This window comes from Henckelia pumila, chromosome 1 (assembly GCF_033568475.1).
Source record: "Henckelia pumila isolate YLH828 chromosome 1, ASM3356847v2, whole genome shotgun sequence".
Lineage (NCBI taxonomy): Eukaryota > Viridiplantae > Streptophyta > Magnoliopsida > Lamiales > Gesneriaceae > Henckelia > Henckelia pumila.
The window spans coordinates 100,530,850-100,552,440 of NC_133120.1; the positions used below are offsets into that span (position 1 = coordinate 100,530,850).

The 21,591-nt window shown below is 37.6% G+C and overlaps 3 protein-coding genes and 1 pseudogene across 4 annotated transcripts; 1 reads left to right on the forward strand and 3 right to left on the reverse strand.

Annotated features, from left to right (window-relative positions):
- Positions 1-605: 605 nt before the first annotated feature.
- On the reverse strand, positions 606-4,198 carry LOC140870684 (uncharacterized). Its single transcript, XM_073273081.1, has 3 exons — positions 3,603-4,198; positions 1,951-3,533; positions 606-1,852 (listed from the first exon to the last, which is right to left on the reverse strand). Exons 1-3 carry the CDS (start codon positions 4,196-4,198, stop codon positions 606-608), a joined length of 3,426 nt encoding a protein of 1,141 aa, XP_073129182.1.
- Positions 4,199-5,284: 1,086 nt separating this feature from the next.
- Positions 5,285-21,591, reverse strand: part of LOC140870686 (disease resistance protein RPM1-like) — a 38,360-nt pseudogene continuing 22,053 nt past the window's right edge.
- LOC140875106 (uncharacterized) lies at positions 5,656-8,533 on the reverse strand. Its single transcript, XM_073278651.1, has 3 exons — positions 7,875-8,533; positions 6,954-7,335; positions 5,656-6,215 (listed from the first exon to the last, which is right to left on the reverse strand). The coding sequence occupies exons 2-3, from the start codon at positions 7,175-7,177 to the stop codon at positions 5,939-5,941; spliced, it is 501 nt and encodes a 166-aa protein (XP_073134752.1). The 5' UTR covers positions 7,178-7,335; positions 7,875-8,533; the 3' UTR covers positions 5,656-5,938.
- On the forward strand, positions 11,711-14,693 carry LOC140875105 (uncharacterized). Of its 2 annotated transcripts, none has more exons than XM_073278650.1 (4): positions 11,711-11,923; positions 12,725-13,749; positions 13,919-14,117; positions 14,273-14,693. In XM_073278650.1, exons 2-4 carry the CDS (start codon positions 12,750-12,752, stop codon positions 14,550-14,552), a joined length of 1,479 nt encoding a protein of 492 aa, XP_073134751.1. In that variant the 5' UTR covers positions 11,711-11,923; positions 12,725-12,749; the 3' UTR covers positions 14,553-14,693. The 2 variants fall into 2 exon arrangements, with proteins under 2 accessions (XP_073134751.1, XP_073134750.1); XM_073278649.1 differs by having other exon boundaries at positions 11,711-12,003; positions 14,273-14,692.

Here is a 21,591-nt window from a genome sequence, read left to right on the forward strand (position 1 = left end):
TTCATTAACGCCGCTGGCTGATGCTGAAGTCTGCTATGTCGCTGACAACTGTCACAAGAAGTCACCAAATCTATGACACCTTTCACAATAGTAGGCCAAAAATATCCTGCTAAAAGAACCTTACGGGCTAGAGAATAAGATCCCAAGTGATTGCCACAACACCCCTCGTGTATCTCCTTCAGGACATAATGAGCTTCCTTAGGACCCAAACACTTGAGAAGAGGTCCAGAAAATGACTTCTTATAAAGAACTCCCTCCACCATCACAAAGCGGAGACTCCTTTGTTTCAACCGATATGCCTTCTTGGGATCCTTTGGTAACTCGCCCTTCTTCATGTATTCTAAGAGCTCTTTTCTCCAGTCACTCTCTTCCGAAGCTAATGGTGTGAGCTCAGTAGAAGGTGTTAATTCCACTTGTACGACTACCTCTCTCCTTTTCCAGTTATGAAGTGAGCTAGCCATCTTGGCCAGAACATCCGCCTTTTCGTTGCTCTCTCTAGGGATCTGCTCAAACATTACCTCATCAAAGAGGCCCCGAGATTTCTCTATTGCCTTCATGTACTCTTTTAACTTCTCACTTTTCACCTCGTAAGATCCATTCACTTGCTAAGCTACCAATTGCGAATCAGAATAGAGATGTATTCGGGCTGCCCCAACTTGCTTAGCTGCCCGAAGGCCAATTAACACGGCCTCATATTCTGCCTCATTATTGGAAGCTCGAAAATCCAACCTGACTGCCAATCGGATATCATCTCCCTGAGGGGATATCAGAAGCACCCCCACTCCACATCCTTCGCTGTTAGAAGAACCATCAACATACACTTTCCATAAGCCCTGCCCTTCCATATGTTTTGTTTCGGCTAAAAAATCAGCCAATGCTTGAGCTTTAATCGCTGCTCTTGGTTCATACTGAATATCATACTCACTGAGTTTAGTAGTCCACTTCACCAATCGCCCCGAAATGTCAGCGTCAGTTAATATCCTTCCCATGGGACTATTGGTTAACACCACAATAGGATGTGATAGAAAATAAGGTCTGAGCTTCCGGGCCGTTATAACAAGTGCAAGTGCCAACTTCTCGACCTCTGAATACCGGAGCTCAGCACCCTTGAGAGAATGTGAGAAAAAGTAGAGAGGATGTTGAGCCGCTCCTTCCTGCCTAATGAGTACCGAACTGACCGCCCCCTCCAAAGCTGAGAGGTAGATGTATAAGGGTTCACCCGGAACTGCCTTAGCCAATACAAGAAGTTCGGCTAAATAATTTTTTAAGTCCTCGAACGCCTTCCCACATTCAGCATCCCACTCAAACTTCTTAGCTTTCCGAAGAACCTTAAAGAAATGTAAACTTCTATGAGCTGATCTGGATATGAATCGAGATAGAGCTGCTATCCTTCCTGCCAACCTCTGAACTTCCTGTAGATTTCGAGGATGAGACATGGATCGGATAGTTTGCACTTTCTCGGGGTTAGCTTCAATCCCTCTCTCAGTCACCATGTATCCCAAAAACTTGCCTCCTCTTACTCCAAACACACATTTTTCAGGATTGAGCTTTATTCCGTAGGACCTGAGCGTGGCAAAGGTCTCCCTCAAGTCGGTCATCAAACCTGCATCATCCTGGGATTTTACCAGGATATCATCTACATAAACCTCCACATTTCGGCCAATCTGGGAAGCAAACACCCTATCCATGAGCCTCTGATAAGTAGCCCCTGTATTTTTCAAACCGAAAGGAATCACTCTATAACAGAAAGTTTCATGAGAGGTAGTGAAACTTACTTTATCCTGATCTTCCTCTGCCAACGAAATCTGATGGTACCCTTGATAGGCATTCATGAAACACAAATACTGATGACCTGCCATAGCACCAACTGATCAACTCGAGGCAGTGGATAGCAATCTTTTGGGCATGCCTTATTTAAGTCTCGAAAATCAACACACATCGTCCATTTGCCTGAACTCTTAGGGACAAGAACCACATTTGACAACCAAGTAGGGAACTGGACTTCCCTAATATGACATGCCTTAAGGAGTTCATTCACCTCTTTCTTAATAACCTTATCCTTTTCAGGCCCAAAGTGTCTCTTTTTCTGTTTTACCTGCTTCGCTCCCGCGAAAATGTTGAGCCGATGAACCATAACGTCTGCACTAAACCCTGTGAGCTCTGAAACAGACCAAGCAAAAACATCTTTGTTCTCCTTCAAGCAATCAATCAACCTTTGTCTCATTGAAGAACTGAGATCAGCGGCTAACTTCACCATCTGAGCTCCAGGACTTAGCTCTACTTTCTCATGATCTTCTTCAGACATGAAAAATACCTTTTGATCCAACACCCTTGGTGCTCGGCCTATCAAAACCATTCCTACTTCCCTCCTACTTCTCTTTGCATCAACCTTCACTTCATTCACATAACACAAATGTGCTGCCTTTTGATCACCCCTAACAACCCCCACTTCTTTTCCACTTGGGAACTTCAATTTCTGGTGGTAGGTGGAAGCCACAGCTCGGAAATCACTCAGGGCAGGGCGTCCCAATATTCCATTGAAAGAAGATGGGGCATCCACCACTGTAAAGTAAGCCATTTTGGTTATTCTCTGCTCTCCACTCCTAAGGAACAAGGGGAGCACTATCTGTCCCAACGGTTGCAAAGCATGACTCGTGAACCCATACAACTCTGTGGTGATTGGATCCAACTCAAATCCTTCCAATTTCATTTGGTCCAGAGTTTTTTTAAAGATAATGTTTACTGAACTCCCAGTATCCACAAAGATACGAGCCATGTCATAATTGGCTATGGTCAAGGTGACCAGTAAGGGATCATTATGAGGTAGCACCACATCCTTTAAATCTTCCCTTCCAAAACTGATGTTCGGATCAATGGGACAGCTGAGCTGAGAATTTACCTCAAAATTTTCCAACCTACGCCCGTGAGCTTTGTGAGTCCTTCCCGAATCTCCATCCGTACTACCCCCTGAGATCATATGGATAACACCCCGATTGGGATGATTTGCAATTTGTTGCACCCTATCTCCTTGACCGTTTTGAGGAGCTCTTCCTTGACGATCACCTTGATTCTCTCTAACTTCATTCCTTTGATTCCTCCATTGGGGAGCTCGGCCTTGGCGAGGAGGATTTGCCCTTCGAGTCAGCTCAGCTCTGATTTGAGGGTCATCATACATGATCTTTTGAACCTCCTCACCTAGCATCTGACAATCACTGGTGATATGCCCATACTCCTGATGAAAATCGCAAAACTTGTCAGATGGCGGTAACCGCGGGCCTTTCTCCGCATTACGGGGTCTCACAAGTGCTCGCCTATCCTCACATACTTGCATTGCCTTCCCCAGGCTTACCGAGAGTGGTACATAGGGGTAGGGTTCTTTTACCCTGTTCATCTCTTCTGCAACCCTCTTCCTTCCTCCTTCTGTCTTCCCCTCTGCCTTTGCTCCCACCTTGGCACTGGGCTTACTCCCAGACGTTCCTTCCTGTCTCCTCTGCCTCTGTGCATCCTCCAAATTCACGTACTTCTCAGCTCGACTAAGGAGCTCATCATAAGTCAAAGGAGACTTCTTGACCAAGGATCTGAAAAACTCTCATCCTCTCAACCCTTGAGTGAAAGAGTTGACCAAGGTGACAGCAGTGGCAGCAGGTACTTCCAGAGCTGCTGTATTGAAGCGCTGAACATACTCCCGCAACGGTTCCACCTCAGATTGCTTCATATTGAACAAACTGAGAGAAGTCTTCAAATATCTCTTACAACTCGCATATTGGTGTAGAAAAGCTGAGCTGAAGTCATTGAAAGTCTGAATACTACCAGGCTGTAAAAGGTTAAACCATTGCTGGGCTGACCTTACCAGAGTAGTGAGGAAGACCCGACATTTAATTGCATCTGAATATCTATGCAACAAGGCTGCATTTTCAAATCTCCCCAAATGTTCCTCCGGATCTGAGCTCCCGTCATATTCCCCTAAAGTAGGCTGCTTAAAATTTGCAGGGAGTTCTTCATCTAGAATAGCCCGAGCAAAAGGACTTTCCCTCTGTATAGGCCCAGGCCGACCTTCGACTTGCCGACCTAGTCTCCTGATCTCTTCCCACACCGCATCCATTGGGTTTGGCTGACCTACGGGAGGAGGTGGTGGATTTTGACCCATGGCCGCTTGCACCGTTTGAGTGAAGAACTGGCTGAGCTGATCTATAGTCATATCCGCCACATTTCCTCTTCCCCTTCATCTTCCTCTTCCTGCCATATCTACGTCTTAGCTTGAAGTTCCCACAGACGGCGCCAATTGATATACCTCAATAAAATGATCTTCTTGGATGAGCTGAAGAAGCTCCTCCAAATAAAAGATGAACTGCTGCAGACCTGAAACCACTAACAAGAGTGTTAAGGGGGGCCGGAAGGTGTTTCGGCGTATTCTCTCCGACGCTCAAGTCAGATGCTAGGCTAGCGAAAATATAGAGAGTGGTGTGTGCACACGAGTGAAAAAATTAGGATCCAAATAATGAAAGTGTACCTGGTATTTATAGGAGAGGGCTCCGGGTTTAGCGCCTACTTTTCTTATCAAAAATCCGCGAATCCCGGGATCACAATCCCGAATATTTAGGCTGAGATCTCGCCCGAATCTTGTCTGACAAAGAAAATAACAATACACTTAATCTGAGCTGAACAGTCATCATGGGGATGCTATACTGCTGCTCTCCCTGAGGTCATATGGAAAAGGGGTGAGTGAGTTATTGCTGAACCCCTGAACTCCACCTGAACACTGATCCTAACATCTTAGCTAGCTCATCAAGGTTATTCAACCCCTCTACTAAGCTAACTCCCTACTAACATCGGGGCTGAGATGAACTCCAGAGCTCCCAACCCGAGTTGGAGAGGATGGTGAAGGAATTTTGCTGCGCTCCCGAGCTCCCGAGCCGAGCTGGAGGTGATGGTGGAGGAGTTTGGATGAGCTCCCGAGCTCCCGAGCTGAGCTGGACATTACAATGGGAGAGCTTGGCCGAGCTCCCGAGTTCCCAAACTCCCGACCCGAGCTGACCCCCCGGACGATTCTGGCTAGCTAAGGATTGATCTTTACCTTAGGGTCATCTATGAGCTGAGGAAATTTCCTCTTCCGGGTATCAATTTTAATTATAAGCATCTATCACTATCCATCAAATCCAAAGAAGAAAATCAATGCATGCGTAAATTTTAACACACACGAGTGAAAATAAACAAAAAAAAAAATGAAAATGAAAAAACAAGACAAAATAATCTATGTTTAGCAATGTGTGCTTAATTGCATGCATCAAACAGAAAAGATGCTTCCAGAAAGATTCTCAAGCGTCCAGCTCTCATAATTTTGAGAGTAAAAGAGTGGATAAGTGCTACGTGTTGAACCATCTCTTGGTCCTCGCCGTGTTTTCTCAGTCCAGCGACGAATTCCGTTGCCATGTCGTGTTTTCTATGACAATAGTGTTCAACCGCGAAAACCTTTTGATTGCTAAAATCATTAGCTTCTGGAAAAATGATGCTACGAACTCTAATTTGTCACCTTCAAAACTGACAACTAGCTGAATCTCCACTAAGTTTGGCAGATGCCCAAGTGCCTTCAGTGGGCAGTCTTTTGATTTCGACCATTTCAGGTCGATCCTCTGCAGATTGTCAAGCTTGGAGATCCACCTTGGAAATGCTAGCTTCCAAGCGCCCTTTCAGGTATAGGCGCTGAATATTGGAACTGGGATTTTGGATCTCTCCCTATTCAAGAACTCTTCCTCTATGTTGGAACATAAATCAAGAGTCGTCAGATTTTTCAACTTCTCAAGAGATGCACACAAGTCTTTTCCATGTTCTCTCCGGATTCCTGTAAGTCCTAGCTTCCTCAGCTACGATAGCTTTCCAAGCTCCCTTGTGATTCCACCCTTTTTGCCGACCTTTACGAGAGACAACTTCTGCAGATTTGTTAAGGAGGTGACGGAGATTGTGCAGTCGGGAGATTGCTTTCGGAAGTTGAGTCACCAGATTGCTTGAGGTCCAAGGTTTTAAGGTTAATTAGCTTTTTAATGGACTTAGGGATTGTCTTGATATCAGTGTCCCTCAAACTAAGATACCTTAGAAGGATGAGGTTGGTGATTTGTTCGGGAAATTCAGTAAGAGGGGCACCTTGCAAGTCTAAGACTCGTAGCAACTGGAAATCTCGAAAATTGTTACCAAGGTGAACGGCCGAAAATGTACCACACCTGAACAGAGAAATATGAGAAGGGGGTGTTACAAATCGTTCGATTATCATGCAACAATAAAAAGGATAAAGTTAAAACACCTAAACAAGAAAACAGATTGAATCACAACATATTTGCTGCTAATTTAGGGCAAATGAGAGCAGTCACAATGGACCGATAGATGTCCGATGATGTGGTTTGCACTTGTATTTTCTCGTGGTAAAATGGATGCAAAAATCTATTCTTTGCACTTTTGAACGATAAATGTCAGCACGAGGCTTAGCACACGACAGCTTTTAGGTCGGCCATCAAAATCCCAGTTGGAAACATGAACCAAGTTCCTGTGAATCAGTTCCCTGAGGTAATCCTTGGCCACCTCCTCTGCAGTTCTGCTATCTGTTCCTGTCACGAATCGTTCGGTCACCCAAACACTTGACTATATCACCATAGGATTCTTTTGACACTTCAAGTGCTATAGATTTTCCTTTGTCCTTCTTGGAATTTAACTCAAACACTTGAAGAGTGCTGATAAGGTCAGTCAACTTCATCTTAGATGTGTCCTTGACTTCCTCCAAAGCCCAAATTTTTCCATTAAATTTTTCTGGTAGAGACCGAAGGACTTTATTCACAAGGGCTTCATTGGCGATAGGAGCTCCAAGATAGTAGGCTTCAGTAGCAATCTGATGAAGGTGGTGATCATATTCTGCAATTGTTTCAGTTTCTTCCATTCTGAGATATTCAAATTTGGAGTTAACTAACCTGATCTTTGTCCGTTTCACACTTTTCGATTCCTCACAGTGTTTCTGAAGAGCCTCCCATTCATCTTTTGCAATTGTGCAGTCAGCAATTATTCCGTACATTCTCATATCAACGGTGGAAAATATTGCATTTAAGGCTTTTGCATTAAAACTCAAAATCAAGATTTCCTCAGTAGACCATGTAGCTTCGGGTTTGAGGATATAATCTCCTTCAGGTCCTTGCATCTTTGGAGGTGTCCACCCGTTGAGAATGATTTTCCATGCTCTTTCATCCAAGTCTTTTTATTGTGAAACGAATTTTGGATTTCCACATAGCATAATTCGTTCCATCAAACACTGGTGGTTTAAAGAATGAATTATTTGAGGCAGAATCCATGAATTTCCTGAGAAAATAAAACAATCAGAATCACTCTTAGTGTATCAAGAGAAGACTCTGATGCCATTTGTAAGAATTATATTCACAGGTTATTAACAAAAAAACATATAAAGTCAAATACCCCGATATTGTCTTACGAAGTCAATAATATCAAGGAACAACATCGTTCAAAATAATTTAAGTAATTATAGCATGTATGCATGAGTACGCAACGGAAAGAATAATACAAACTTTAATGTGCACAAGTACACAAGTCCTCATGGCAAAAATTATTACGAGAACAAAGTAATATTCAATTATAAAAACCAATCCTAGTAACCACATCAAAGTTAGATTCTCAACACTTTGAGAAATCCTAACAACGCTCTAAATTCAATCCTAGATTGAAAAACAAACTTCAAGAGTGTAATTTAAACAAAGTAAAAAAAAAAACGAAACAAAAGTAAGCTATATGAAAAAGCCTTGATATTCTTCAATCAATATTTTTTCTTGCCTAAAGTCTCGTTCACCCCTTTCCTCTTTTCTTCTGCTTCGATTACTTCTTACCCAAAGAACCGTCTGATTGATCCTTGCTGTTTTTCTCTATATCTTTTGCTAAATCTTCTTTCCACTTTAGTTAATCTCTAACGATCTTTGTTTTTCCTTGTATATAACCGATCTTGTAAATCCTGAAAACACAAATATTTAGATAGTAAAATTAATATCGTCTTGCAAAGAGAATTTTAAAGAAAGAAAGGCAAAACAAATATTGACTGAGTCACGCTTTAGGAAACAAATCTTAAATTCTTCTAAAGTTAAATTCTTCAAAATTCAATATATCTTTCACTCTTGATATCTGCTATCTTTTCAAAAATCCTTTTAAGCGGAAACCCATGGCGAATATTGTGGCCGAATTTGCGAGCCTCTTGTGTGATCTTGTGGCGGTGGACTACATGGGTGGAGTGAAGGGCAATCTCATCAAGAACATCCGCAATCTCGAAAGCAGTCTCTCGAGCAAGCTTCACTTTTTCATCAATGCTCCTATTGTTGCTATTGGCTTCTACGTAGCCTGCATTCTTCCCAGCCAACTTTTCATACTCTTCACGTCCTTCTCCATATCTTTATTCACATTTGTTTTCATTCAAGAAAGAAAAAGACACTCCACCTGTAAAACCCGAAACTTTGGCCCCAAGTTTATTCAATAAGGAATAAACTCTCTACATGGAAAAATTCTTCCTTCCCGGGGTGCGAGATATTGGCCGAAACCATAGCACCATATCAGCTTTTATTTGGCAAACAAATCGAGGAATAATAAGCTGCAAAAATTTTATTTTCTTGCTACAGAAATCAAGGCAGATTTCGTTCCTTTTAGGCCCCGTTTGGTTTCAAAAGTCAGGCCAAAAAAGCACTTTTTTAAGTGCTTTTCAGTTAATAAGATGTTTGATTAACCAAAAAAGTGCTTAAATAAGCATTTTTTTAAGTCAAAATTAAAGCTTTTTTAAAAGCCAAAAATTATAGCTTTTAAAAGCACTTATTTTAAAAAATGTCTACAAAATCCAAACGGGCTCTTAGTCGTCTGATTTTAGTCTCTTATTTAAACACTAGAAGCCATCTCTTTCATCCTTACTTTTTCTCTCCATTTTACCGAGACAAGCAATAAAATTTGAAGCAAGAATTCTGTCAACTTTCATTCATATTCACGTGAATAAAGGCTGCCACTTGGAGTTAGAAAATCTGCTCAATTTCTCTTGTGCACGTGGGTCTTGGCTAAAGATATTGAGAAGAAAATTCTAAGAAGATGTCCACTACAGTTTAAAATTGAGGTATAATTGGTCTTTTGCCCACTTCTTCTGCGTAATTTTCGAAATGATTAAGCTAGTATTTAAGCCTCGCTAATGGGCCAATTTAACCTTAAATTCGAAGGTTGTCAATTAGGAGTTCGGGAAGAAAGTTCAAGGAAGCAACCAGTAAAGTTTCGAGAAATCGGTTCCAAGCTTCGGTTACTTTATTTTTTTTAGCAAATCAAGGTAAGTGGCCTTTGTTTTAAAATATTATGTATGATTTAAAATTCGATCGTTCATGATAATCTTTGGAATTTTGCTATATAATTCTTATTCATGATAAGATTCGTTAAGAATATGTTTTGGCACTGTTATGACTCAAATTATGAGTGGAAAGGAAATTTCCGAACCATGTTATGTTATGACCCTGATGCGGTGGGTAATAATAACCGTTCTATGACCTCACCCGGGTAATAATAATCGTTCTATGACCTCACCCCTTAGAGGGATTACATATAGGGACTGATCAGTTAGCCACAAATAATGATAGAAATTTCAGTGTCTGACCAAAGTTATGTTATGCTATGTTATGTCATGTCAATTATGTTATGATGATGTTAATACTATGCTATGTTAAAACATGATATGAATTGTTTACATTTTGAATTATGCTATGAGTTTTTGAAATAAATATATATGTATATATTTGATATGATCGATCGGCCCCCATTTGCTGAGTGATTTCCAAAATACTCACATCTTACTTTTCCTTTGGGGATGATGATAGAGAAATATTAACATTAAATTTTGTTATGTTTATTTTGGGGATTTTTGCATTAATATTTTGTTATTAAGTTTTTAGACGCTTCAGAATTTGTTTTGTTATTTTTGGATTTATCGAGTTGTAAAGACGTTTTTGGAATTTATTTATGAAAAAGACTGGTTTGGTATATACTGTACTACGAGGCTGGTTGTTTTATAATTTGTGTGGATTTGAAACAATGCCGATGTCACGTGTCGGTCTCGGGGCGTGACACCACCTATCTAATCCGGCAGGGAAACGAAAAGTTCAGCGTATAAAAACGATAGGAATTCTGAGAAAAAGGTGAAAATCCACACTCAAACCTCAACATTTATAAATTAATTCTTGAAGTCACTACAAGAAAATTTAGAAACAACACTTAAAGACAACGGTTTAATAAAAAAATGTTGTCTTTTTTTTTCCTTTTAACAAATGTTTTAATTAAAACTGCTGTTTTTTTTCAAAGACAACAGTTTATTAAAAATCGTTGTCTTTTGAGGTAAAAAACAACGGTTTTTCAAAAGACAACGGTTTTTAATAAACTGTTGTCAATGAGCCCGTTTGCTTTCTAAAGTTTTTTATTAGAAATAAGTGTTTTTTTAAGTTGACTTTTAAAAACACTTTTTAAGTAACAGCTAAAATAATATTTTTGTGTTTGGATGAATATATTGAATTTTTTTTTTAATGTTGGGTTATAAAAAAAACATTTGAAAAATTATAAATAATGAGCTTTTAAAAAAACATTTATTTTGGCTTAAATAAATGCTTTTAAAAGCGCGCACTTCAAATTTATCCAAACACATTTTAAATAATAAAATCACTTATTTTTTTCTTTTGACTTCTTAAACTAAACGCAAAGCGTGTTTTTTTGGGCTAGGACAAAAATTTTTATTAACGGTTTTTAAAAAACCATTTTTTAAGGGTGAAAGACAATGGTAACAATTTTTTAATGGATTTGTAGGGTAAAAGAAATAGTTCATTTGTCTTTCAGCTTGTTTTCAAGATAAAAAAAAAAAAAACATCAGTTTATAAGTAAGAAAGTGTTTGAGAGAACTTATAAGCTCTTATAAACAACTTATTGACTGTTTCATAGCTTATAAGCTCATTAAATTTGTTTGACAAATATTTTGTCAAACAACTTATAAGCTGCTTTTAAAAAAAGTAAGGTTATCTTTTCTTTTTTTTTAAAAAAAATCTTATTTCGATATTTTACTTCTTCATATTATCTATATATATTTTATTAAATTTTCATCATGCCCTCTGCTCATTTTGTATACAAAATTTATCAAAATTTTTTTTATAAATTAATTAAAAATAATTTTTTATTATATGTTTAACATTTATGATAGATTTAAAATTATTTTTGTATGCATATTACTATTTAAATTATTTTAATAGTATTTTACTTTTTTGGTAATTTCGACAATAAAAAGATCTTATATTAATATCAAACACATCAACATTTTTAAATTGTTTTAAATAAATTCATTCAAACACTTTAACAACTTATTTTTAAAATAAAACACGACAGCTTATAAGCTATTAACTATTAGAATAATGCTAGAGGTACAACCAATATATCGTACAACGATATTTACAACAATTATATCGTGATATTTTGCTATTATCTCGTGAGATTTTGCATTCAATGTATTGTAAAATTTGATAAATTAAAATTTTGTATTGAATTTTTTGTGATATAAAAATTGATGTACAAATTTGATTATACACGTAGGATTACTCTAACTATTATAAGCTCCTAAAAAACAGAGTCTGAAAAGTAAAAAGTTTGTCTTTTAACTTTTTTCTTAAAAAAAAAAGTAAAAGAGAAAACACCTTACCAGTTCGTACTCAACCCCTTGCCCAACCCGTCTCCTTCTCGACTCCGGCCAATCAACACCTGTTCACTACCGGGAATGGTGCAACGAACTTGGATGAAGGTAGCTCGTGGTCTATGGCTTAATTTCAAGCCTTGAATCGTCAAATTACAGCAAGAAATCGATCCGTTCGAACAACTTGTTCGCGCAAGTTCGGTAAACACGGTTTCTTCCAAAATTTCAGTCAAGTGTTGGTCGATTTCGTAGGTTTTGGGCTGTGGATGTAGTGGTTACTGGTTAGTGGTTATTCAAACCCTCTTTTGAGCGCTGCTTTGTGCCTTTTTCTTTTCATTTATACAAATAGGTCGAAATATAAGATGAAGTGTGTTCTAACAGCATTTATGGTTTGGTGTGCAACAATACATTGTATGGATGAATTTCGAATTTCTGTGTTTTATATGTTGGGAATTTTGTTTGTAGTCTGAAAGTAAAATATAATATTTTGTATTGGCTTCAATTTGGCGCTGGAATGACCTAATTTCGTTAACATATGAATTAGATACGAGTTTTCCACTGAAATATGTCAAAATTGTGTTCACTGTTTGAGGTCGCGAACATACTAACTGTATTTCGAAACTCTGGGCATTATATACTTGGAATTTGAAAGTACTTTTCAAATGAAAGTTATAGTCCTTTAAGTTTACAGTAAAATGTCTTTGGAATTGCCCAATTTCGATTTAAATTGAGCGAGATATGATAATATTTCTGAAATTGGTTCTGTGTAGGAATGTTACTCGAGTTCATGTCCAGGCAGTGTGTTGTTGTGAATTCTGGGTAATATTGATTAAGAATCTGGAGACATGGTGTGAATAAAACTTGTACTGACACCAACATCTGGTAATTTGAGTTAGAAACGAAGGAATTATGCTAATATTTCTAGAATTTGTATGGCTTGAATTCTAGTTACGTGATTTCCCGAAATTTGAACTTTCGAGCTACTATTTTGTTTTTGTTCAGCCCTTGAGGAAACCATTCAAGAAAAATGGGGATTATCCTCAGTCTCTGCAGAGTTTCAGGCTGGAAAACAGAAGGCGACGAAGCTCGAAGGCTGATTTCTCCGAACCTAACCCCTCCTTTCTCCACTTTATTCCAAAGATTAGGTCAACGATCACGCTGTACTTTGAAGAGGATTTGGCTTATAATATGTTCCGTCCCAATTTCAATTTGGAGATGTTTGAAGGGGGGAATATTTCACAGGATTAAGAGCATTTTCTACCTTACAAAGCCAAGAAAATCAGCTGGCCCACTCCTCCCTATTGAAAACCCGGCACCAATGCCAAGCGATCATCCTCCATTGGAGCGAGCCCTTCTCGTTTCTACTGAACAAAACAACCAGGAGGACTCAAGAAGCGGGACTAAGAATACTAAAGATCACGCAACAATTTCTATACCCAGTTTCAGTAGTCACGTTCTTGATTCCTACAGTACAAGTTCGATCACAGACTCAGCTGCTGCTGCTACTCAAGAAAATGCACCCCGAGAGAATGTCTCATACGCAATGCATGAGGAGACGGGGATGTATATTTCAGCAGGAGAGATCTGCGAAGGATATTCTTCCGACCCAAGCGAGGTCAAGAATGTTGTAGATTCTGTTACAATTTTTGTACCCAATTTCAGGGATAATGCTCTTGAGTACTCCGCGGGTTTAAGCATCTACGCAGACTCAGCAGCAGCCGCTATTATCCAAGACAATGTACCTCAAAAGAACGAGTCATACGCAGCGGAACATGAGGATCAGAGAATATGTATCTCGACAGAAAAGAAATACGAAGGATCGTATGAAGAAAAAGAAAGTAATGAAGCTGGGGAGAAGGTGATAGAGACGACGGTGGTGGCGGAGGAAAAACCGAGGTGGATCAAACATTACAGCAGCTGCCACCGTATACTACTGGTGGGCGAGGGAGATTTCTCATTCTCATTCTCTTTAGCCAAGGCTTTTGGTTGCGCTTCGAAAATGGTTGCTACTTCTCTAGATTCCAAAGGTATTTATCAAAATTTATCCAGTCTCATCCTTCACACGGATATTTAACATCCTGAACTTTAAAAATATTGTTCCCCTCGATTTGCATTGAATTTTTTAGAAACCATTTCACTGTTCTTATGCTACTTAATTAATGTAACATAATCTGATCTAGTCAACTGAACTCTCAGCCTTTTTGAAGAAAAATTATGCGATGGCTCCATGGAACATTGGTGAATTAAAGAAAAAGGGCTGCATTGTTATGCATGGAATTGATGCCACCACCATAGCCACTCACCATCAGCTCAAACACATGACTTTCGATCGTATAATATTCAATTTCCCGTTCGCTGGATTTTTTGAAGGGTTGTCCCGAGATTCCACTCTTCGGTGAGCCACACTAGCTAGCTGCCTTGTATATATCCACTTGTAAAAATCATTTTTTGTATATTATCGACATTCCTGGACAACGATCTGTGAGCTATCCAATGAGTTTCTGTTATTTAATGGCTGATTCTTGTAGTTTGCTCTCCATATTAATTTAGGCGTCATCGAAGACTTGTGAGCCTGTTTTTGAAGAATGCGAAGGGAATGATAGATGGAGATGGTGAAATTCACATATCCCACAAGACCAATGAACATCACAATGAATGGAAGCTGGTGTCTATGGCTTCTTCACACGGGCTTCGGCTTATCGAGGAAGTCACATTTGATTTGAGCGATTATCCAGGCTACAACACAAAGCGTGGTTTCGGGGGAGATGGAAACTTCGTTTGCTACCCCAGCAGTACCTTCAAATTTGGACTCAAGTTCGTTGGCCATTGATATGGTAAATGTTTGCTGTTTGGTTATGTATAGTATCATTTGTATAAGAAAGATCAATCATCTGTCCTTTTGAGATGTGAAATCATTTTGCCTTTCTCTTCCACAATCGGGAAACTGGGGGATCAATACTATTCCAATCCAATTAAACCTATAATTTGAGGATAACAATCGCAAAATTTAAGAAATTCATGTGCATGCCGTGCTAAAAGTCAGATGCACAAATATTATTCAAGAATTTCTTTCTTTAATTTAATTCGATCTCACAATTGTATTTTCCTCTAAAATTTATATATATATTTCATAGAGGTGCAGGCTGATCGAGTCTAGAAATGGAGCACGACAGCGTGTTTTCAACATATATCAGTATTTCATTCATGTGATGAACGAATCTAAGCAATTGAATAAATAATTAAAATACTACATACCAAATGGAATATAAATCGTCATTTAGAAAACAAAAATATTATTCTATAAAAAGTCCACTTCAGTTAGGAAGATGAAGGGAAATTAACCACACATGAGCTGTATGGGTGACAAGTTGTGAATTTTGACGTAAACTTATGTCACCCCAAGTACGTCAAAAATACATATTTATCACCTTTTTTGTCATTGATAAATTATCACGAGACTTCACTAATCAGTAACAACATTTTCTTGGCGAACGTATGCTCTGTATGATTCCGTTTAAGTTAACATAATTTACAGGATATTGCATTAGCATATAATATATAAACAAAAAAAAAACACGGATTTTTTTATTTGTTGGTATACACGTTTCAGTTTTACTCGTGAAGACAAAAAACAACTTTGAGATCACCAGAATATTTTAGCATGATAGAAAGCGCGTGTAGGCGAAGCCAAGAAAGATTCTTATAGCCAGTTGACCATTTAAAAGTCAAGAAAGCGAAATCTAACCATTTATTGATAATATAATAAATAGGTCACAAATGCCCTAAGGATTTCAAGTTGGTGGAGCACATGAATTTTTGGTCAAAGTTTAGGAGTTTGATTCTCCCTGCCAATACTTTTTTGGACTAGCCTTTCACACAGAGTTTTTCTAGTGTGATTTACCTGACTAGCGTAGTTTGCACTAGCCTTTCGCACAGAGTTTACCTAGTGTGGTTTATCTGACTAGCGTAGTTTGCAGGCTATTGTGTTAGTTCTGAGATTTACCCAGAGCGCACATAAAGACAGCGGCTGCAGATTCCCACATAAAAAAAATAAATAAATAGTTCACAAACAAGTTTGATGATTGAGCAAGTGGTGGAGTTGTCTACAGCATTTTTTTTAAGGGAACTCGCTTATCCATGAATATTACAACCTACAAGTCACTGCTTATTATTATAGCTAGCTAGTCATGATCAGATATCAGTTTATTATTTATTTTACTAACATAACCCGGTTTAAATTAGAATACAATGCGAAACCACTTGTGAATTTGATTTGCAAATTAAAATCGTAAAATTATTCAATAAACATCAGACGACTTTCAAAATTTATGTTTTTAAAATAATTCTGTTTATTTTATGATCACTTGAATTTAAATATAATATATGATATATATATCAAAATAGAATAAATTCAGAATGATTATACATAAATACTCCTATCTCTACGTTCTGATTATATAGTTCATATTTTTTCCCACATAGATTAAGAAAAATCATTGTAAAGTAAATTATATATAACATTCTCATTTTATCCATACTCCATGTATTCAACAAATTATTTAACAGTTTTTAAGATATAGTTAATAGGATATATTAGTAAAAAAAATATTATTAATTAATTATAATGTAATTTTATATAATTAGGACAAAAAAAAAAAGAAAGATGTCATGTATAATCGAGAAGGATGAAATTAATTTGTATAAAAATTAAAAATACTTACATTAATATTAGAAATTTATAGAAAATTAAAAGGGCATTCCATGCATAGAAAATTAAAAACACTTACTTTAATATTAGAAATTTATAGAAAAACAAAAGGGCATTCCATTGCATGCATGTTTCCGGGAAAACTCGAGGCAACTTTTCTGGAAAAGAATATTGGCCAATTTTCCCATTTTCCTATTAGTTAAGACATATTTAGATAAGAGCAAATTGGTGATAAATCCCCAAACCTAAATTTAACTTTATCCTAGCTCCCTACTCATAAGATTCTTTGCAATAGCTCCCTAGGACCACCAAACTTGAATATTTAAATTGTTTAATTCTTGTACTGGATTTATGTTTTTTTATGCTCAAAATCTAAAGACTTTATGCTAAAATCTGTAGATTTCGTGCTTAATCATGGTACAAAGAATTTGTGTAAAAATGGTATCAGAACTTTAGGTTAATTATTCAGACGTAATATTATTCGTTAATTCATGCTTTTCTTTGTTGAGGAGAAGATTTTTACAAAATATGACTTCAAATGAAGGTTTGAATCAAGATGATTATATTTATATGAAATCCTATAAACAAGTTAATCTGTTCACAATAGATTACTTACGACAGGTTGGGATTAATACTCTCAATTTTGAAGAGATAAAGAAAGATGATTTCTAACTCTAAATTTTTAGAGATTACCCCAGATTCCTCTAAACTCTCCGGAGATCTTAGAAAAATTCAAAAGACGGTACAATATTACAGCAATCAGCTGTATGAAATACCTCGGCAAATTGAAGAAATCCTTAAGAAACAAGAAGAAATTCTTGGGACTCTAAAGGATCTTTAAAATAAAATCATAAATCTAGAACATACTTCTGGTTCTAGAAAAGGTAATACAGGAGGAAGGTTACCACTCTCGTTTGATACCGAATCTTTGTTACATCAGAAAGGTAAAACCAAAATGGTTCAAAAACCTTTAACTGATGATGAAAGGATGATTAATCTTATAAAAGCAGTATCAGAGAAAACCACTATCTGATGACTACTTTAGAAAGATTAAATCTCGAGGATCTACAAGATCTTGCGGATTCTTTTGCGAATCTCAAAGTAGTAGATCTAAAAATGAATTCCCCTGAGGGTGAACAACCCATAGGGAATCCCCCAAGATATGTGGTTAAAACAGAATAACCACATAGTGAGTTCTAGGTTGGAGAAAATTCACATTCAGCAGGAACCAGATCAAGAAGGAGTAAAATCCCACTCCATCAAACTCCTTACGGAAAAACTGTTTTAGATCCAATACATCCTTACGGGGTTATGTTAAACCTTGATGTTTTGGACTTAAAAAACAGAGAAGATCTTATAGATGATTGGACGTCAGCTATGAGAATTGTAGCAGGGACATTAGATCTCAATAAAGAAGGATTCATTAAACTTCTAGAAATGAGTCTAATAGGATCAGTCAAGATTGCATGGGAGATGACTATGCCAGATACGAAGGAATCAATCTTAGCAGGAGAATCCCTCAGCGAGATTGGAGAAAGAATGGCCACCATATTTAAAGCACAATTCATAGGAGTAGACTATTTCAATAATCAAGATACAGAGAAAAAGAGAAGATATACTCAAGCTCTGTATAGCCTCGAGTTACATAATATCTATTTAGTTGATGAATACATTATGTTATTCACTAAATACAGATGGAATTCAGGAGTCGAGGAAAATGTAGCTATTCAGCTATTTTTTGCAAAAATGCCAAGTTCCTGGAGAGAAATGCTGATTAAAGAATACGTTCCAGGTCATCTTGATACATTGGCAAGACGCGCGTCCTTTTTGAAAGGAAAATTGGCAGAATGGTGCCATATGGCAGCATTACAGAATAACTACAAGAAAATAAGGGGTATAGACAAACGTACACCTTTATGTTGTAGAGAAAATGATCTTCCAACGATCATTAGAACAGATCACAGGGATTTAAAAGGAAAAAATTCAGAAATAATCCCCATAATAAAAGAATGAGAAGTTCTTGAAAACCAAGAACATTTTGGTCCAAACAAAAGGCCAGATCTTATAGATCAGGAAGAAGAAGTAGACCTACAAGAACATCCCCAGTAACAAGCTCATCACAAAGCAAGGGAAGAACACCATCAAGAAGAACTTTCAGAAGAACTCATACAAGAGCAAGTGAAAGTTTCAAGGATTGCAACTGCTGGACATGTGGTGAAACGACCCTAACTCTATAATTAATAAATAAATATGCGGAATTTTTTTTTTTTCTAAGTAAAAATATGTACATACATGCCCATACATATATGCACAGAATAAATAGATTTAAAAATAAATAACTTGAATAAAAATAATGCAACAAATCGAAAACTTAACATTTCATAAGTTAAATATCTGAGTCATGCGTTAAATAAAATACTGACAAAAGTGAAATAAATTAAAGTTTTGCATGCACTGAAAATTTCTTAAAATAAAATATCCCAAATCACAACCACTGAAAATAATTAAAATGTAACATGCTAAAAATTCGAGACATGCATAAAGACTCAGACAACGGTCACGGGGGATCACTGCCAGTCTGCTCATACGTCCTCGCCGCCGGTAGGAGCTACATCCTCCTCCACGTACTCACCTGCACCATACCAGTGTAGTGAGCCTAGAGGCCCAACATGTTAACATAACAAGGGTTTAAAATAATTTAAATCACTTTAATACTAATACATAACATATACATGAATGAGCATGCTTAAAATAATATCATGACATAACATAACATAAATTAACTTAAATATCATAATCATACATAATACATAAACATTGTTGAACAAATTATTTTCTAACATCGCATGGTTGTATCCATAGTGTAACCTTAAATCATACATCAAATACTGATCAGCGTGGAAACCAACGTACGTGGCGGTGACGAATCACCTCTTAAATTGGCAGTAAACTGCCCTTCAATAGTTCACATATGGGGACGAGTCCCCCTTAAATTGTCACACTACTTCAACTTCCAACATAAAATATTTTCTTTTGCTCAACCTTAAACATTAAATCATGCATAAAAATTATTTCATGAATGCATGTACTTAATTAAAATGTGTGTCCTTCATATATATTTAATTTAATTTCATTCTAACATATAAATATTAAAAATAACTTCCATGCATAAAAATAATTAAATATATATTCAGGACACATGCAATTTTTCATGAGTTGTACTGGACTGCTGGCCCTAAACTCTCAAGCCCATTACTTAAATTTGGCCCAATAACACTGAGACTGGCCCATTAACATACTTAAGCCCAATAACTTAAACTTTTTTAGCCCAAATAATTATATGTAAGCCCAATTAATTTCCTTAAGCCCATTAAATAATTAATCTGGCCCAATGGGCCCAAAAGCCCAAAGACTGGCCCAATAATTTTCATGGGCTCAAAAGCCAATAAAAATTAGTGGACTAACTTAAAATAATTATTCAAGCCCAAAAATAATTAACTCAACCCAAAATAATTAAATGGAGCCCAAATAAATTTTTGAGATTTAATTAGGCCCATTAAACACTTAATTAAACTTAAGACTTAAAAATAAAAATACCCGAGCCCGACTAACTTGACCTGGACCCGGACCAACCCGACTTGACCCACTACTATCCAGACCTGACCCAGGCCCTTGACCCGACCCGGAACCAACCCTAACCCTTACCCCGAACCCCCCCTTTTCCCTGCAGCCCGCGACCGCGAGCATCAGCCCTTCTAGGGCTGCTGCCGCCCTGCTCCGGCCGCCCCTGGCCGGAGCCCCACCGCCCATACGTAGCCCACGTCTGGGCAGTTCGAACCTAGACTTTGGCCCATCCCCATGCAACCCACAGAGCCGAGCCCGAGCCACCTTCCTATAAACCCTAACCTGCGCACGCCTATGACCGACCTGAATCAGCTGGTTTCCTGGGCTCGTTTGGCTAGAACCACTCGAGCCATTCGAGTCCAGGCCATCCCCACACCTCCTAGGAACCCTGACCAGCAGTCATACAAGCCATAGTTAACCAAAAACGTGAGCATGATTAAGAAACCAAAGAACAATGTGCAAAATATCGTAAAAACCGATCCTCTCTTGAAAATTTCATGGAACAATCTGATGTCTACACACTCACACATATAATCCCTGATATGGCACGAAAAAAAAGAGAAAGAATCATGCCTTGATAATTAAATCGACGAAGATAGATGCGTTTACGGGCTCCGGGACGACGAACGGACCAAAAACCTTCAAATCTAGAGCTTGATCGGCTAAGGGCTTGTGGTTTTCTGTCAAAGCGTGAGGGAGGCTGATGAAGAAGGTTGGAGGCGGCTAAGGGAGAGGGAGACGTGAGTTTAGGGTAGATAGGATAGATTTTTGGTTAATTAGAATTTAATTAGGATAATAACTTATTTAGGAAGATAATATACCCTAAAATAAATATTTAAAAACCCCTAATAATAATTATAATCTGATGGAAAAATCTAAATCTCGAAATATTAAAATAGAGAATTTTTAAAATTTAATAAAAGTCATTAAAATGACTTATTTTGGCTAAAAATAAACTCCTAAATAAATATATAATTAAATACTAAAATTTTCTTGACAAAACACCTTAAAATATTATTTTAAGGCTCATAAACTCACAAAATATTTTTGGCTAAAAATTTTGGTATCTCGTCCGTCCACGGTCCCGTCTACGCGATCAAAACTATTAAATTTCCATAAATCATGAAAAATCACTAATTATGGGTTAATTGCTTAAAATAACCTAAAACATGCACAAATAATTTCATATAATTATTTAACCCATAATCTAAAATTCTAAATAAATAAATTTCCTAATTATGCATGTGAATTCACGTATTTAAAATACCGGGTGTTACAATTCTCCCCCCCCCCCCCCCCCTTAAATTGGATTTCGTCCTCGAAATTAAAGTACTTACCCGAACAACTCCGGGTAGCGAGTCCTCATATCTGCCTCGGTCTCCCAAGTAGCTTCCTCCTCCGAGTGATTCAGCCACTGGACTCTGACCATCGGTATGACACGCGTCCTAAGCCTCCGCTCCTCCCTAGCCAAGATCCGTATAGGCCTCTCCTCAAATGCTAACTCCGGTGTCAACTGAAGAGGCTCAAAATCCAACAC

Excerpts from the sequence above, each read along its gene's own strand:
- LOC140875105 (XM_073278650.1), top strand. The coding sequence starts at position 12,750 with ATGGGGATTATCCTCAGTCTCTGCAGAGTTTCAGGCTGGAAAACAGAA. Across the intron at positions 13,750-13,918 it reads TACTTCTCTAGATTCCAAAG|CCTTTTTGAAGAAAAATTAT; the intron begins GTATTTATCAAA and ends CTGAACTCTCAG. Across the intron at positions 14,118-14,272 it reads TCCCGAGATTCCACTCTTCG|GCGTCATCGAAGACTTGTGA; the intron begins GTGAGCCACACT and ends ATATTAATTTAG.
- LOC140870684 (XM_073273081.1), bottom strand. The coding sequence starts at position 4,198 with ATGACTATAGATCAGCTCAGCCAGTTCTTCACTCAAACGGTGCAAGCG. Across the intron at positions 3,534-3,602 it reads GTCAACTCTTTCACTCAAGG|TCGAGCTGAGAAGTACGTGA; the intron begins GTTGAGAGGATG and ends TGAGCTCCTTAG. Across the intron at positions 1,853-1,950 it reads TCTTGTCCCTAAGAGTTCAG|GTCATCAGTATTTGTGTTTC; the intron begins GCAAATGGACGA and ends GTGCTATGGCAG.
- LOC140875106 (XM_073278651.1), bottom strand. The coding sequence starts at position 7,177 with ATGCAAGGACCTGAAGGAGATTATATCCTCAAACCCGAAGCTACATGG. Across the intron at positions 6,216-6,953 it reads GTGAAACGGACAAAGATCAG|GTGTGGTACATTTTCGGCCG; the intron begins GTTAGTTAACTC and ends TTCTCTGTTCAG.